This window comes from Dioscorea cayenensis, chromosome 14 (genome assembly GCF_009730915.1).
Source record: "Dioscorea cayenensis subsp. rotundata cultivar TDr96_F1 chromosome 14, TDr96_F1_v2_PseudoChromosome.rev07_lg8_w22 25.fasta, whole genome shotgun sequence".
NCBI lineage: Eukaryota > Viridiplantae > Streptophyta > Magnoliopsida > Dioscoreales > Dioscoreaceae > Dioscorea > Dioscorea cayenensis.
The window spans coordinates 9,647,499-9,663,383 of NC_052484.1; the positions used below are offsets into that span (position 1 = coordinate 9,647,499).

General features: G+C 35.3%; 2 protein-coding genes across 2 annotated transcripts; both read left to right on the plus strand.

Moving 5' to 3' along the window:
• The first annotated feature begins 8,065 nt into the window (after positions 1-8,065).
• On the plus strand, positions 8,066-9,066 carry LOC120276101 (protein ALP1-like). Its single transcript, XM_039282833.1, has 3 exons — positions 8,066-8,224; positions 8,310-8,538; positions 8,618-9,066. The coding sequence occupies exons 1-3, from the start codon at positions 8,066-8,068 to the stop codon at positions 9,064-9,066; spliced, it is 837 nt and encodes a 278-aa protein (XP_039138767.1).
• A 458-nt stretch (positions 9,067-9,524) lies between these two features.
• Positions 9,525-10,522, plus strand: LOC120276102. Its single transcript, XM_039282835.1, has 2 exons — positions 9,525-9,890; positions 9,992-10,522. Exons 1-2 carry the CDS (start codon positions 9,525-9,527, stop codon positions 10,520-10,522), a joined length of 897 nt encoding a protein of 298 aa, XP_039138769.1.
• The last annotated feature ends 5,363 nt before the right edge of the window (positions 10,523-15,885 follow it).

Here is a 15,885-nt window from a genome sequence, read left to right on the forward strand (position 1 = left end):
AAAAAAGGAGGAACAACGGGTCTCCTCCTGACCCACAGAAACAAAACCAACCAACTACCCCACAGCCATATCCATCGCCTCCTCAGTCGTATGAGCCACCGCTGCCCCCTCAGACTGAGGTCCCAAGAACTCCAAACTACGCCGGATTGAGGAAATGGAATCCTCAAGCGTCGATCTCACACCCTCAGAAGCTGCAGAGAACCACGATAACATGAAATGATCAGTTTTAACTACAACAGCATGCGGACACACATATTTATCAGAAAAGATAGCATCATTTCTTGTAAGCCAAATCGCCCACACGAAAGCTTTAATCGCCCCGTCCCCAACCACACGGGAATCAGCCCGCAAGGCATTCCTCCAGGCCCCCCACATAAACGACATCGAACTCGGTAGCGACGGCAACTGTAACACCCTACTAATCTGCGCCCACACCTCAAGGGAGAAACGGCACTGCAGAATAAGATGATCCACCGATTCCACCGCGTCATGGCACAGCACGCATGTGGAAGTCGGAAGCTTGTTGCACCTGCGCTTAGCTAAATTTTCAAGGGTAAAAATTTTATCCTTCCAGGCCAACCAATTGAAAATATTGACCTTCCTCGAGCAAGGGCCCTTCCAAAAATACTTAGCAACAGGGTTCTCACATTATGTAATTCCAGTTTATTATAAAAATCATTTGACAATATTTAAAAGAAATTGTCAGATAAAAGTATATTTTAAAATAATTTATAAGATTTTGGCACTATGTAAAATCACAAGGAGACTTTTGTCAATGTGAAGAATGAAAATTAATAAAAAATTAAATCATATTAAAAATTTGTAGTTTGATATTTAATTTGAAGAGCGATAATATACTAATTCTTTTCTTATAGAGTTCTTATATTTAAATAATTATAAATAAATATTTTATCTTGAAACAAATTCTAATAGAAATGTGGATTACCTGCAAGTCAATTATGTTTATTATCTTCAGTAAACAGCAACAACTTTCAACATTAATAGAATTAATCATGCGTCTAGTGATATATTGAAGATCTCTACTCTGAGCATCCAAGAGGTAGTTCAGTTTGCAAGTTTACTCTTTTATCAGTGTGATATTCCCAAAGTAATAAGGTGTGCAATATTATATTCGTAGGAATATTGCAAGAATTTAGAATGGCTACTTTTCATTCGGAACTAATATTTCTGACAATGTTTCAATATGTGTTTAATTAATCATGGTAATTAATATTGGTAAAGTGATAAAATTCCCAAAATATCCCTCCCCTAAAGATTTCAACAAACTTAAAATTAAAATTAGATAAATTTTTTAAATGAAATATAATTAAAAATATAAACCAAAATTAATATATATCAACTTTAATATATTCAATACATATTATTATTAAAATATGAATATAACAATAATAAAAATGTAAATTTAAAATACTAACTAAACATTGAGGGATAATTAAGTATGACCATTAAAATATCTAGTTTCGAAAATTTTACATTATAAAGGAAAAATTGTCCAAAAATTTTAGGCGGGATTGTCACCATTGTGAAATCTAAGATACGTGTTTGTTTTTGTAGGTAATGTGATTACCAAGCTTCTTAGTAACATTTCATTGAGTATTATTGGTGTTACAATTCCAAATGCAATAATATTTCCATATTATTATGATTTTTGGTAATATTTCCCGTTCCTGAGAATTAAAAGGCCCCAACTGTATTAAAGAATAAGATTCTCTACTCAAAGCAACCCATTAGTATGCTTAACACTTGAGCAGCATTTCCTATAATAGAATCATAATTAGAAATAAAAAATTCTAAATCAAAACCCAAGAATCTTTACTTCAAGCATCCTCGATATTTCCAAACATAATCAAAGATTTCAATTCTCTTCTCTAGCAACTTAGTCTTGTATACCAAGGGATGAATTTTAATTTAGAATTAAAATGTAATATCAATTTTAACCCTCTTGTTATGAATAAAAATATAGAAATTAGGGTAAGAAAATCCATTCACTAACATAGCCATTCAAGATCAAATTGAATTGCAAAAGCTTATAAGAATTTAAAGCACAAGCATATTATAAAATCCTAACTTCAGATATTCACCCCATAAATGATTGAAAATTCATTAAACCACAAATGATCAAAAATACAAATCATCATAAAATTGAGGGAAAAAAAAGGAGCAAACTCAATGGTTGATGGTGATCTTCAAGCTTTCCTCCTTATTTTCCTCCATCTCCTCTCTAATAGAGCTCTCTCTCCTCCAAGCCTCTCTAAGAGCCCAAAATCTAGGGATAGCAATTTGTACCCTATCCGACGGGTATACCAGTACCCGGTCAAAGAGGGTATTATCCTCTTTGACCGAGTACGGGTACATCTACGAGCATTACCCGTTATTTTTTTAACATGTACGGGTCGGGTAAGGATATGCCCCTACCCTACCCGTACCCCTACTCGCTGAAGAGGGTACGGGTTTTCCCCTATTTTACTCGTAACCTTACCATTTAAAAAGGGTACGGTAAACTTGTACCTGTACTCGTACTCATACCCGTACCCTCATATATATAATTTTTTTTATTAAGCTAAATATTTTCCTAAAATTTAATCCAGATCTATTTCATGGTGATTAATTTGAAAATAATATTTTAAATTTTCTTTTAATATATTATTTTGAATTTTATTTGATTTTTATTTTTATATTTGATAAATCATAATATTGTCAAATTAATTTTGGATTTACATTAAGAACCATAATTAAATTAAAAAAAATTAAACATTATAAAACAAATATAAAAAATAATGTCATAATAATTTATTTTATAAATTATAATAACATCCTGAAAAATATGATGCTAATAAAAATTTAATTGGATATATTAACTAATCAACTAATTTACAAACATTGTATTATAATGGATTGTGAATTATTATTATTATTATTTTATTATTTAAATTTAATTTGGTAATTTGAACAAGGAATAAGCGGTTATATCCATAGCCTACGGATAAACTAAGGGTATGATTTTTTTACTCTGGAGGGTACAGGTAAAGGTACGGGTAAAGATTTTGATATACCGGCTCTACCCATATCATACCAGTTGTCATCCTTACCAAACCCTCTAAAATTTGCAAAAAGATCCCTCTCCATATCTTTTTGTTTCTTATATAGGTTCTCTATCTTCTAAAACCTTTTTGGCTTCAATTTTGCAACCAAAAATAGCTAATTCTGTTAATTAGTTACAATATGCGTAATTAATGACTGTGGATTCAGTTATGCAATCAATTAACTTCTAGTCATGGGCTATTATCATAAAAACTTTTGGTCATGGGCAAGGCTCTTTGACCCAATAAGTTAGACATCTTAGCCATTTTTCACCATGATGTACTAGGGACTTTAGAAAACTCAAAATATCAAACTTGCAGAGCTTCAGATTCCGTTTCTAACAAGCCTAAGAGCACTCCATTATGATCAGAAACGAGGGAGATATGACCATTTTGATAGTCATGCAAAGTCTCTAGGCCCGATAATAATCCATAGACAAAATATGAGTTTAGATAAAAATAGAAATTTAAGCACAAGAAAGGCTATGATTTTATCAAAATTCATTAGTAAAAACACTATAAATTTTATACTCATCAATACATTCTTAACAATTGCATTATTCTTTTGAACTATTAGAAAGATTGTTTGAGAGGGCTTTTTCATGGACATATCTTTGGAGAGAGGCCTCTATAGGCGGGCACTCTCAGCTATACTTTGGTTCATTTGTATTACTTTGGATTGTATTTGTGTTCCCTAATCATGAGAAATTAATTTTGTAGGTATTCAGATAGAGATGAAGCCTACGATTTATCTTGTATTGGATCTTAGATGTTAACGTTTTGAAATTGATTGAGACTCAAGTATGCGTGCTTTGTTGTAGTGATTTTCTACGTTGCAAGAGCCTGAAACTTCACATTAGGTTCCCATTTGTAAATCTACTATAGTTAAAGAGGGTTATGTTAAAAAAAAAAAAAGGTTATTAGTATAACTAGAGATGAGGTACTTTGGTACAATTCCAATAATGCTTCAAAGTTTGGGATTTACAGAGTGTTAACGCAATCATATGAAATCTTAATTAGAAAGAGATTTTTGTCTTGCTTAGAATGTGATTAGGTGTCAATTGCTTTGATAAAAGGACCGGCATCATTAAGAACAGCTGTGCTCTAATCTAGGCGAATCTTCAATTCCACATCCAAGTCTAAGGCTTAGTAAAATTCCTAGAGGGATTCTTTGCCCGAATGCCCCTTCTTAGGCTTGATTCTCTTCAGTTTATTATCATCTTCAACATTAGTACTAGTTTAATTTAATTTCTTAATCTTCCACTCTTCATTACCTTTGTTAGGCTAGATAATAAAGGAAAGGGCAGTACTAGTACTCTTGGTCCTTGCATGATCAACAACCTTGCATCCACAACATACTATATTACTTGTCCTACGCATGCACTTTGGTAGCCATCATGGTCTAACACTTGCACAATAAATCCAAAAATTAATTGACTAATGTTCAACATTCAATATGATTTCATTCCGTGAGGTAATGTTAGATATCTCATTCAAAATCAATAACTAAATGGTAGTGCTCAAAGGGTGCCAAATCAATACTCATTGTCACGTAAAATCCATAAACACTTATACAATGCTCTCAATCAAATGTATACAAATATAGTTTTTACAAATCATTCCACCAATTCGTTAAGAAGCACCTCATAATATATGGTTCCACCAAACTACAACTATAAGTGTAATTTTGGTAAACATACTAAATTTACAAACCAAAGTCTTCTAATAAACAAAAATATGGATTCTTGACAAATGACACATATAAAATATTCGTCTACAAAAAATAAAATAAAAAATGAAGTCAATATAGAAATCCCTTGAAACAATAAAATTACAACTCTAAATTGATGAAGAATGATCTTTGCTATTTATAAAATCCTCCACAGTAATAATGCCATAGAAAGAATTCATTTATTCTATTAAGATAACTGAATGATGGTGAAAAGAAAGTTTTCTGGGGGCCATAGAATCAAATGATTGAAAGATGGTGGTCTAGAAGAGTGATGGGAGATCTTGTATGAGGGAGAGGAGAGGGATCAGGAAGGAGACAGGAGGTGAAGAGAGATAGGAAGAGGAAGAGAAGGGGGATGAGGAATTGGATAATAAGGGCCTGTTTGTTTCACAGGGGTGGAGCCCGAAGTGACCGAAGTGGTGACTTCTAACCCACTTCAACCTGTTTGTTTCACCGGTTAAGAGCCCGAAGTGGTGATGTGACACCTCCATTATCCATCCACTTCACCCATTCCACTTCAGAGAAAAAAAAGGGGAAGTGGGATTTTCCGGGTTTTTTCACTGTTGGCTGAAGTGGACTTTACAGCCCACGTGATTGTCAGGCCTCGTTCGGATCACCGCTTTTATCCATCACTTCGGCCTCTCATCTTCCCCATCGCTTTGAATCCTCACTTTCCCCTTTGTAATGGCATCGTCACTTCCATATTAGGGTTTTCATTTTCCCGTTGAGAGGCTTTTCTGTCTCCCACCGCTTCTTCAGTTTGCCGTGGTTTTACAGTCCGGAGTTTTCTCATTTGCCGTGGTTTTCCAGTCGGGGGTTTTCTCGTAGCCGAGGCGCACCTGAGGTAATGCATCCTCGCATCTCCGACATCCTCATTCTCATAGAAAATATGTGGTTTTCGGGGTTGGGGTTTTTTGTCGTTCGGATCATCCAGTAGCCCTGTTTTTTATCTACGTCTTCAGATTTTTCCCCATATTTTCAATCTTTCGGGGTTTTTCATTTTTTTTCCACTTTCCGGCCATTAACTGGAGGCCTGATATGTTGTTTGATACCAAATTTGGAAGTCAAGCTGTTGGCTTCATGGTTTTTTTGGTAGGGTTTTGATATCTTGCTGGCCATGCTTTGCATTTTATATTTGTTAATTTTTCCATTGATTTGGATGATGAGTTTATGATTTTTGCCTCGATCTTTATTTTCCTTTTGTTTTTTATTTGCTTTTTGGTTGACTACTAACTCATATGTGATTATAACCTACGGGTTGATGTTATGCTCTTCAATTTGTGGTTTTCATGGCCAGATCTATGGTTGTCTTATATCAGGGTTCATGCAAATTTTGTGATCTTCTCTTTTCTTCATGGATTTTGATTTGTTTGTTCTTTTTCAGGTGTGCTTGGACACAATTATTCATAACATGTTGCTCGAATCACCTGTTTTGCAACCAGATCTATGTTATGTTGCTTGATTAATATTTGTTTAATTTTTTTCCTTCTGATCTGCAATGTATGTCCATGTTTTTAGTCCATATTCTTTGGGTTTTCTTCATGGTAGATCTATGATTAATATTTGTTTAATATTATGTTATGTTGCTTAGTAAAAATTTTTGAAACAATGGTTGTTAGCAAGCTGCATGCAATAGTATTACCTTCATGAGTTAATGACACTAGATTTGTTGATTAACATTTTGGTTGACTTCAAATTTTTTGTATGTTAATGTCAAATTCATAATCCTTATAATCTGTATAATGTTGCAATTAGTTGTTCAATTCATTCACATTTCTTTTAGCGTTTTCATTCTCTAATAGTTATGAGTTAATGCCAAATTTATAATCCTTTCAACCTGCAGAATGTTGCAATTAGTTGTCTAATTCATTCACATTTCTTTTGGTATTTTCATTCTCTAATAGTTATGAGTTAATGACAAATTTATAATCCTTTTAACCTACAGAATGTTGTAATTAGTTGTTTACAACATTCACATTTCTTTTGGTATTTTCATGCTCTAATAGTTATGAGTTAATGTCAAATTTAGAATACTTTTAACCTCCAGAATGTTGCAATTAGTTGTTTAATTCATTCACATTTCTTTTGGTATTTTCATTCTCTAATAGTTATGGGTTAATGTGAAAACCTGCAGAATATTGCAATTAGTTGTGTTATTCATTCACATTTCTTTTTGGTATTTTTCATTCCGTACTAGTTATGAGTTAATGTCAAAAACCCTGCGAGAATGTTGCAATTAGTTGTGTTATTCATTCACATTTCTTTTTGGTATTTTTCATTTTCTAATAGTTATGAGTTAATGTCGATTTATAATCCTTTTAACATGCAGAATGTTGCAATTAGTTGTTTAATTCAATCATATTTCTTTTGGTATTTTCATTCTCTAATAGTTATGAAACTTTTTGATTTTCAATGGCTTTAGTTATCATGTCTAAGATCTCTTGCTTAGTAAAAGTTTTTGAAACAGTGCTAGTTATGAATATGTTTGTTATTCAATCATATGCCTTTAGTTATTATGTAATTTATCCTCTATAAGATTTCTGAGGTGATGAAATTATTTATTTTTTTTTAGTGCTACTACCATACATATTTATGCATGTGTGGCCAAGGAGGTCCATATTTATGCAGGTTTTTGGTAATTTCATTCTGAAACCATTGCCTATGTGGGATATTTTCCTATGTCCTTACTGCATGCTATAATTCTACTATGCTTTTTTCATTGTGTGCTTTGCTGGAATGCTGTCTAATTTTATCCTTATAAAATGCTAGTGTGTCTCAGTTTGTTATTCTTATATATGCAATGCTCCTTTGGAATGATGTACAATTATTTGCCTGTTTTAATTCTTCCTTCTTATGTAATGCTAGGGTGTACAAATTTGACTAAATGGATAGTTGGGTTCATAATGAGCATGCCATACCCCTCACAGCCGCATTCACAACAATTGTTGTAGTAGTTGCTTTTTTGTTTGAAGAAATGCACCAACCTAGGGTGTCAAGGTCTCGACAGCCTTCTCTTTTCAGAGACCTAACTAGGAAGCGCCACATGGAACGTATATTAAGGGGTGGACAAGACTACTGTGTTAGTTACCTTAGGATGGATGTAGGGCCATTCATGCATTTATCCTCCATTATGCGTGATAGGCACTTACTTGTGGATACAAGACATGTGTCCATTGAGGAGCAACTAGCAATTTTCCTACACATAGTTGGGCACAATACGAAGAATAGAACAATGCGAATAGAGTTTCTCCGATCAGGGGAAACAATTAGCAGATATTTTAATAATGTTCTAACTGCGGTATGTGCACTACGTGATGACTTTGTACAACCTCCTAGTGGGATCTGTCACCCCGAGATTGAAGCTAACCCAAATTGGTATCCTCACTTCAAAGTAAGTATGTCATAATCCTATAGAAAATTTTGAAGATAAATACTACATCCAATTGATATGTCCATAACGCTTACTTGTCCTGTAGGACTGTGTTGGGTTGTTGGATGGTACGCATGTTGATGCGTCCGTTCCCCCGTTAGAGTTACCACGTTTTCGTGGTCGGAAAGGACCAACGCAAAATGTGCTAGCGGTAGTCAACCCAGACCTCAAGTTCACCTATGTACTTGCTGGTTGGGAAGGATCTGCAAATGATTTCACCGTATTAAGAGATGCAATATCACGGCCACAACCTGAGGGCCTCAAGATAATAGAAGGTTGCCAATCTTGTCTTTACCTTTTAGATCCTCAACCTTTTGCAATTGAATTATGATTCATCGTAGTAAACTCTTGTAGGGAAATATTACTTGGTTGATGCGGGATATACGACCATGAATGGGTTTATTGCGCCTTACCGAGGTGTTCGATACCATTTAAAAGAACATAACGGAAGGGCTCCAATGAACCCAAAGGAATTATTCAACTTAAGGCATTCTATGTTGCGGTCACGTGTTGAGCGTGCATTTGCCACATTAAAGAATCGATTCAAAATTTTGACTTCCCACCCGTTTTTCCCTTTCAAGACTCAAGTTTTGTTGGTTCTTGCGTGTTGTATCATTCATAATTACATAGCAGGTGTTGATCCAAGCGATCAAATCTTCCATGACAGAAGATTGCAGGATGATGAGGTTCTTGCATCGCAGCCTCGTTCACAGCGAGAACAACGTGAAGAGAACAGACAGTGGGTCGAGTTAAGGGATAGAATCGCTAATGAGATGTGGTGTCAATATTCTGGCAGTATCTGAATGCTATTTTTAGTTGATGTGTTTCTTTGCCTGCTTAATTTGCTTTCCCAGAATGATTTCCATGAACATCTTCATATCTTGCATGTATTAAATTTATGCGGTACAAGCATGCATTTGACTGTATTAGACATGCTAGCAATTGTTGTTCGGATGAATTGTATTAACTACTCTTTCTAGAATTATGAATTGCTTTATATTACTGCAATGTATGTCTGCTCTTTTCAAATGTTATTCATGCTATGCTATCTTCAACACTTTATTGGGTATTTGTTTTTTTTGTGTTTTGGGTTTTGGGTTTTCATGAGTTTGTGTGGTTTTTTCCTTTGTCATGCATGAAAATTTTCATTATTTATGAATATTCCTGCATCATATAGCATATACCATCTTGTTCAATCTAGTATATTGCACGCACCATCTGACATGCATCATTAGTTTTCATAATTAGAATTTCATCGAGCATGGAAGTTGGAAATTGCGCAAATGACAGTGCGAATGCGAGGGCTGCCAAAGGAAAACGCGGAACTCCCAATAAGAGATGGAAGGCAGAATTTGATAATTTTCTGATTCCGGTGTTGGTTGAGCAAGCCAACAAAGGGCTGAAGTGTGACAAATCTTTAAAAAGAGTTGCTTTTGCCCATGCTGCATCGACAGTGAATACCAAATTTAACACTGACTTTACAGCGGAAAATGTTGAGAACCACTACCGGACACTGAAGGCTCGATACGTGGAGATTAAAAAGGCAAGAGACTTGAGTGGGGCGGGATGGGACGACGAAACGAAAATGATTACCCTTGACCCAATCGTTGCATTCACTTATACGGAGGTATATTTCTTTTGTTTGTTGGTTAGTTTTTTTTTTGCATGCTTTGTTATCTGTGTTCAGTCATAGTCATGTTGTTTTTTTTTTTTGGATTTTGTATGCAGGCACATCCAGCTGCAAAAGCTTTCATCAACAAACCTATTGAAAACTATGAAGGGTTGTGGATTATTTGTGGCGAGGATAGTGCGACAGGGTCATATGCGACATCTCTGTATTCGGATTTTGGAGAGAAAACTATTGGAGACGAAAATAATGAGAATGAGAACTCGGACTCACCAGTCGATCAACCTAATAGTGATGATGACGGCACTGGGAATTCAGCACCTCCAATTGCGCGTAGTCCTGCAACGTCATCGAGCATGAGATCCCAACGAACAAAGGGGAGCAAAGACATTCCAATGATGGTTGATCTGGTGACAGTTGTCGGGGAAATGGCAGCGGCAATTAGAAACCCTACACATTGGTCAGAAACACTGTATTCAAGGGTTATGGAAGTTGAGGGCTTCACTGAGCATGTGCTGGAAGATGTGTTTGATTATCTCCAGGAGAGAGAAACTGAAGCGAGAAAGTTCATGGTCAAACGGTTAGAGATGAGGGAGGCCTGGGTTCGGAAGTATCTCGCCAACCTTGCTTGAATGTTGGTTGCTGCAGGGGATTACTGGACCTTGTTTAGCTAAAGAGTTGTTTGGGACATGACTGCTTTATGCATTATCTGCACTGCTTTATGCATTATCTGCATCCATATTAGGTCTGCATCTTGCACTAGTTTCATCCCATGCACTTGGTCAAACAATCATGTTACATTTTGTTTGCTGATACCTTGCATGCAACTGACTGTTTGTGGACATGGCTGTAGCATGTGGCCTCGTTCTATGGTATTCTATCTATGACACTATCTATGATGCAGCTATCTAGACATATGTAGACATAATCTGCCGTGTTTTGATTTATTTGCCTCTGCAGGTTATTTCCTATTTGGTTTGTCTTGTTTAATTTGTTTATGTTCTTTACCAATGTTTCTTTGATTTACTTATGTCATGCTTTTGTGGTTCATGTATTCATATTTTGTATTTTCTTTATGTTTGTTTTCTAGCTGCAGGTACAGGTATTTTGGCAATGATGAGGCAATGTTTTTAACAAGCACTGAGGCAATGTACTATTCATATGAATGTATCCTCGATGCGTGCTTCCATTTAGTTGGGTGCACTGGCGGGGAAAATTTTTTTTTTGCAGCCATGGTTGTTGCCCAATTGAAATGAAGTCTCTTGAGGGTTCAGTTCACACGTGTGTCCCTTATCATGTAACTAGTATGGCGGGGCAATGGAGCATTACTTGTCTCCATTGCAGCCTACTCGTTGCATTTCTTCGTGAAATTCAGTTTGGTGTTTATGTATTGTATATATATATATATTATTGCCCATGAAGTGCTTCATACTGATTTGCCACCTGAGCCAAGGTTTGTAAAAGCTGGAGCATACTGCAGTCTTCATCAGTTCGGCAGCCATGTTAGCATGAAGGATTCAACTTCACAGTTCTATTTTGTTGTTACTATTATTGAACAGTCTTTGCCTGGCACTAATATGTAAAACTGGAAGTTATATTGGAAGTTGTAAAGCTGGAGTTGTAAAAACTAGAATTTGTAATATTGTAATGGATACTTCAATTTTTGGAATTCAAATTTATGGATTTTGATTCTCATTTCAGTTATGTTTTTTTAATAAACAAAATTTTACTATATCTGTTCTTTCATGTTCACAACAGCTAAAAAATAAAATATATCATGATAAACTTTTAAAAATTAGTAATAATCATATTATCTAATTGTTTACAAAAAAATAAAAACTAAACTAAATTCATGTCCAACTTTACAATATCCTCACTATCAAGTTTAGGGAGATAATCTCACCATGGTAAAATAGTGGTGAGTGGAATTGCACTTCCTTGCCAACCAAACATTAGGAACTGCTGAAGTCAGGTTTACAGGATGCTCACTTCCCCAACCCAAACACAAGAAAGTGATCACTGTTGGCTTACTTCCATTCTGAACCAAACACACAGAAGTGACAACTTCAACTGAAAACCTCACTTCCACTGAAGTGCCACTTCCACACTTCCACCACTTCGGTCAAACACTTCTGAACCAAACAGGCCCTAACTCTGCCACTAATGTGGCTTCTTTCATTTATTTAAAGTAACATGCAACAGTCTGCCACGTGGATATGAGATTCCACTTTACCTATGATAAACGTATAATACTTTATATTTGACATAAGATTTCTTTTATGTGATAAAATCAGGGGCGGAGCCAGAAATTATATAGACGGGGGAATTACAAGTTTTAAAATAATTAATTAATAAAAATGTTAAATTCAAATTTTTAAATAATAAAATATATTTAAATTTTTTTATATCAAGTAAAATTTAAGAGAAATAATTAAAATTAATTAATATATCAAAATAAATATTTTTATCAAAATTTAGATTTTATGATTCTAATGGGCTGCTTAAGTTATCTATAAGGGAATTATATAATAAACCCTTTAATTTATTTAATAAAAATTAAATTTATTTAGATTTTATTTTAATAAATACATATTTGAGATGTTTGTTTATCTTTTTATATACTAATAAATTCATGATAAAAGGATATATATAAAATTCATGAATAAACTCAACAAAGTAAAAATCTAAAAAAAATTATAACGATATAAAAATATAAAAGCTCTCATAATCGAATTTTGAAAAGTTAGTTAGAGAAGATATGATTTATTAAGCATTAAAATAAAATATTTAATGTTTTACTGTATTATTTAAAATTTAAAAATTAACTAACATTAAATTACATTGATTAAATATTATATTAAAATATTTTTATACTATGATATTGATGGTCTTTCAAAATTTGAGTTTTTAAAATTATTATTTACAAAAATCTAAAGATGAGGATTTTAAAAAAATAAAGGGTCTAAAATAATTACTTTATTGACTTTAACCTTGAGTTGATATTGTTGTGATTTATAATTGTAAAAATATTGATAATATTTTAAATTAAAAAATTCTATGTAATTTAATAATTTATCTAAATTCATTTAAATAAATATTTTAAAAATTAATTTTATAAATTACTTACATTTAAAATCTTATTAATTACAAAATAAACTGATATTTAAATATTTTTAAAAAATAATAACTTTTATTTAAACTTCTATTTAAATTAATCATAATTAAAAAATATTTTTCACTAAATCAAAGCTTTAATATTTCCCAAATCCCTAAATCAATGCACATTAATCAATCATACATATTTTTACAAAATTTCTCAAAATTTTAAAAAATAGCAAACTCAAGAACATCTAATAAATGATAAATAAATAAATCAAACTATTCAATTGAAAATAATAATAATAATAATTTTATCAAAAAAAATAAATAATAATAAATAATGAAAATATAAAAAAATATATAGAGATAAAAAATATATAAAGATAAAAAAATTAAAAATTAAAAAATATATTTAAAAAAATTTAGAAAAGGTCGGGCTGGAAGGGGGACACTCGGAGCCGGAGAGGGAGAGGGAGAGGAGAGGCTTGGGGCGGAAGGGGGCGGGAGGGCGTTGGGATGGAAGGGGAGCGAGTGAAGTCATTGGGTGGGGCAGGGAGCAGCGGGGTCAACAGACCCGCCCTGGGCGGCAGGGCGGCCGCCCCGCCCTCCTGCCGCTCCGCCCTGGATAAAATCCATGTACTTCATAGTTAACGTCAATCTTCTCTTAGTGCGTTTACTTTTGTGAATTTCGGGCGTGTTAGCCACTGCATTGTTTTCCCATGAGTTAGCATCATTCACCCCTCCTCCGAAGAGCACCTTGTCCTTAAGGTGGAAAGAAGATGATCCTGGCAGAATGTGGTAAGGGGTTCCCAAGTGACGGTAGACGTCGGCTGAGATTCCCAGTGGATCAGAAGTTGGTGGATGGGCTATCTGCGAAGAAGAATACTACGAGAGACGAGGACTGAAAATGGTTTAAGGAGGGGGTGACCATTCAGAAAGTTGTCCGGCAGTGGCACGGTTGAAGATGATGGATCTCCGTGAGAACGTTTCAACTTTGAAATGTGGAAGCTGTCGTGGATACGGGCATCAGAGGGGAGTGCGAGGCGATAAGCGACAATATCGATGCGTTGTATGATACAGAAGGGACCATAAAAACGGCGAGAAAGCTTATGGGTTTGGTGGGAACAGATAGAAGTTTGTTGGTGAGGAAACACCCAGTCGTTAACCTGAAAAGTAATATCAAATCGTTTAGTATTGGCTTGATCCCGCATACATCACTGAAATCGTTGAAGATCGTGGTGCAATGTTTGCAGAATTGAAGTGCGATTAAGAAGAAATTGATCAACATGGTCAAGGGGGGAGGACCCTGCGAGAAAACAAAGGAAAGTAGGAGGAGTACAACCAAATATAGCCTGGTAGGGGGTCATGCCGATGGCCGTGTGCCATAAAGTGTTGTAATGCCATTCAACCCATGGCAAATACTAGAGCCACTCGCGTGGTCTATTAGAGATGAAAGAGCGAAGGTAGTCCTCTAAACAACGGTTGAAAACCTCTGTTTGTCCGTCAGTTTGCGGGTGGTATGCATTGCTCATGACCAGGGTAGTGCCCTGAAGATGAAAAAATTCTTTCCAGAATGCCGAGAGGAAAATAGGATCATGATCATAGATAATGTTGGAAGGGAAACCATGCAGGTGAACAATGCCACGAATGAAATGGGCAGCAACCTGGGGGGGAGTAAATGGAGAGGAAAGTGATGAGAAGTGAGCATGTTTTGACAGTCTATCTACGATGACCAGAATAGCTGTCTTGTCGGAAGAGGGTGGAAGATGTGTGATGAAGTCTAAGGATAAGGAGTCCTAGATTTTCCTCGGGATTGGGAAAGGTTGAAGTAGTCCCTGCTGTGCTGTGTTGAAAGACTTGACGGTTTGGCAAACTGAACATTGACGAACAAAGTCACGTACTGTTTGACAGAGATTAGGCTAATAGAAAGTGCTGGACAGTCTTGTAAAGGTGCATTGGATACCCGCATGGCCGCCGATTGGTGAGGAATGAAATTCCATGAGCAATAATATTTGGAGAGTAGTATCAGCGGGGACTAAAACACGACCTTTATAAAAGAGAATGACATATTTGATTGAATGATCAGGATGAGCAGTGGGGTTGTTCTGCACGGAACAAAAGAGAGTAAGTCATGATGGATTGGTGGAATAGGAATAACAAAGGACGTCCTAGATGGCGGTCAATAGACGAGACATGATTGACATAGTTTGCATGACTAGACCGTGCCACACCCTTGCGTGTGTGTACCCAAGTGCACGGATTGTCGAAGTAATAAAGTACCTTAGTGAATGGGTGACACACCCCTTGCGTGTGTGTACCACAAGTGCACGGGTTGTCGAAGTAATAAAGTACCCTAGTGAGTGGGTAGTCGTATCCACAAGGAATAGTGCTCAGAAACATAAGAATTGCTATTTAACTATAGTGAAGATGATTCAAGAGTGGTATCAACAATATCGATGCAAGTATAAATAAAGTAAAGTAGAAAGAGATGCAATAGAATATAAGGAAAGGCAATCGATAGAAAGATGCGGCACCCAGACATTGCTCACCCTAGGATTATTCTTTTAAGTGTAAGATTAATCATTATGCCTCCTAACTGATGTTTAATGAGTCGTACAAATCTAAAGACACACGGTCCCAAACCTAAGGTCAACCGTGACTAACCCTATACTATGCCCTAGCAGAAAGAGATACTCTCGACGCCTCACACTGTGTAAGATTGCTTAAAGCTCTAGAGACTCCCAGTGATAAACCCTATTCCCTAACATAGATCTAACCCTTTGGTCCAGGCGAAAGACCCCTAGTCAAGATTAAGCTCCAGCACTAAGGATTACTTCAACACTTCACTCTATTACTCATGCAACTAAACCCTAGTGGAGTTTTTCTCTTAGCATTT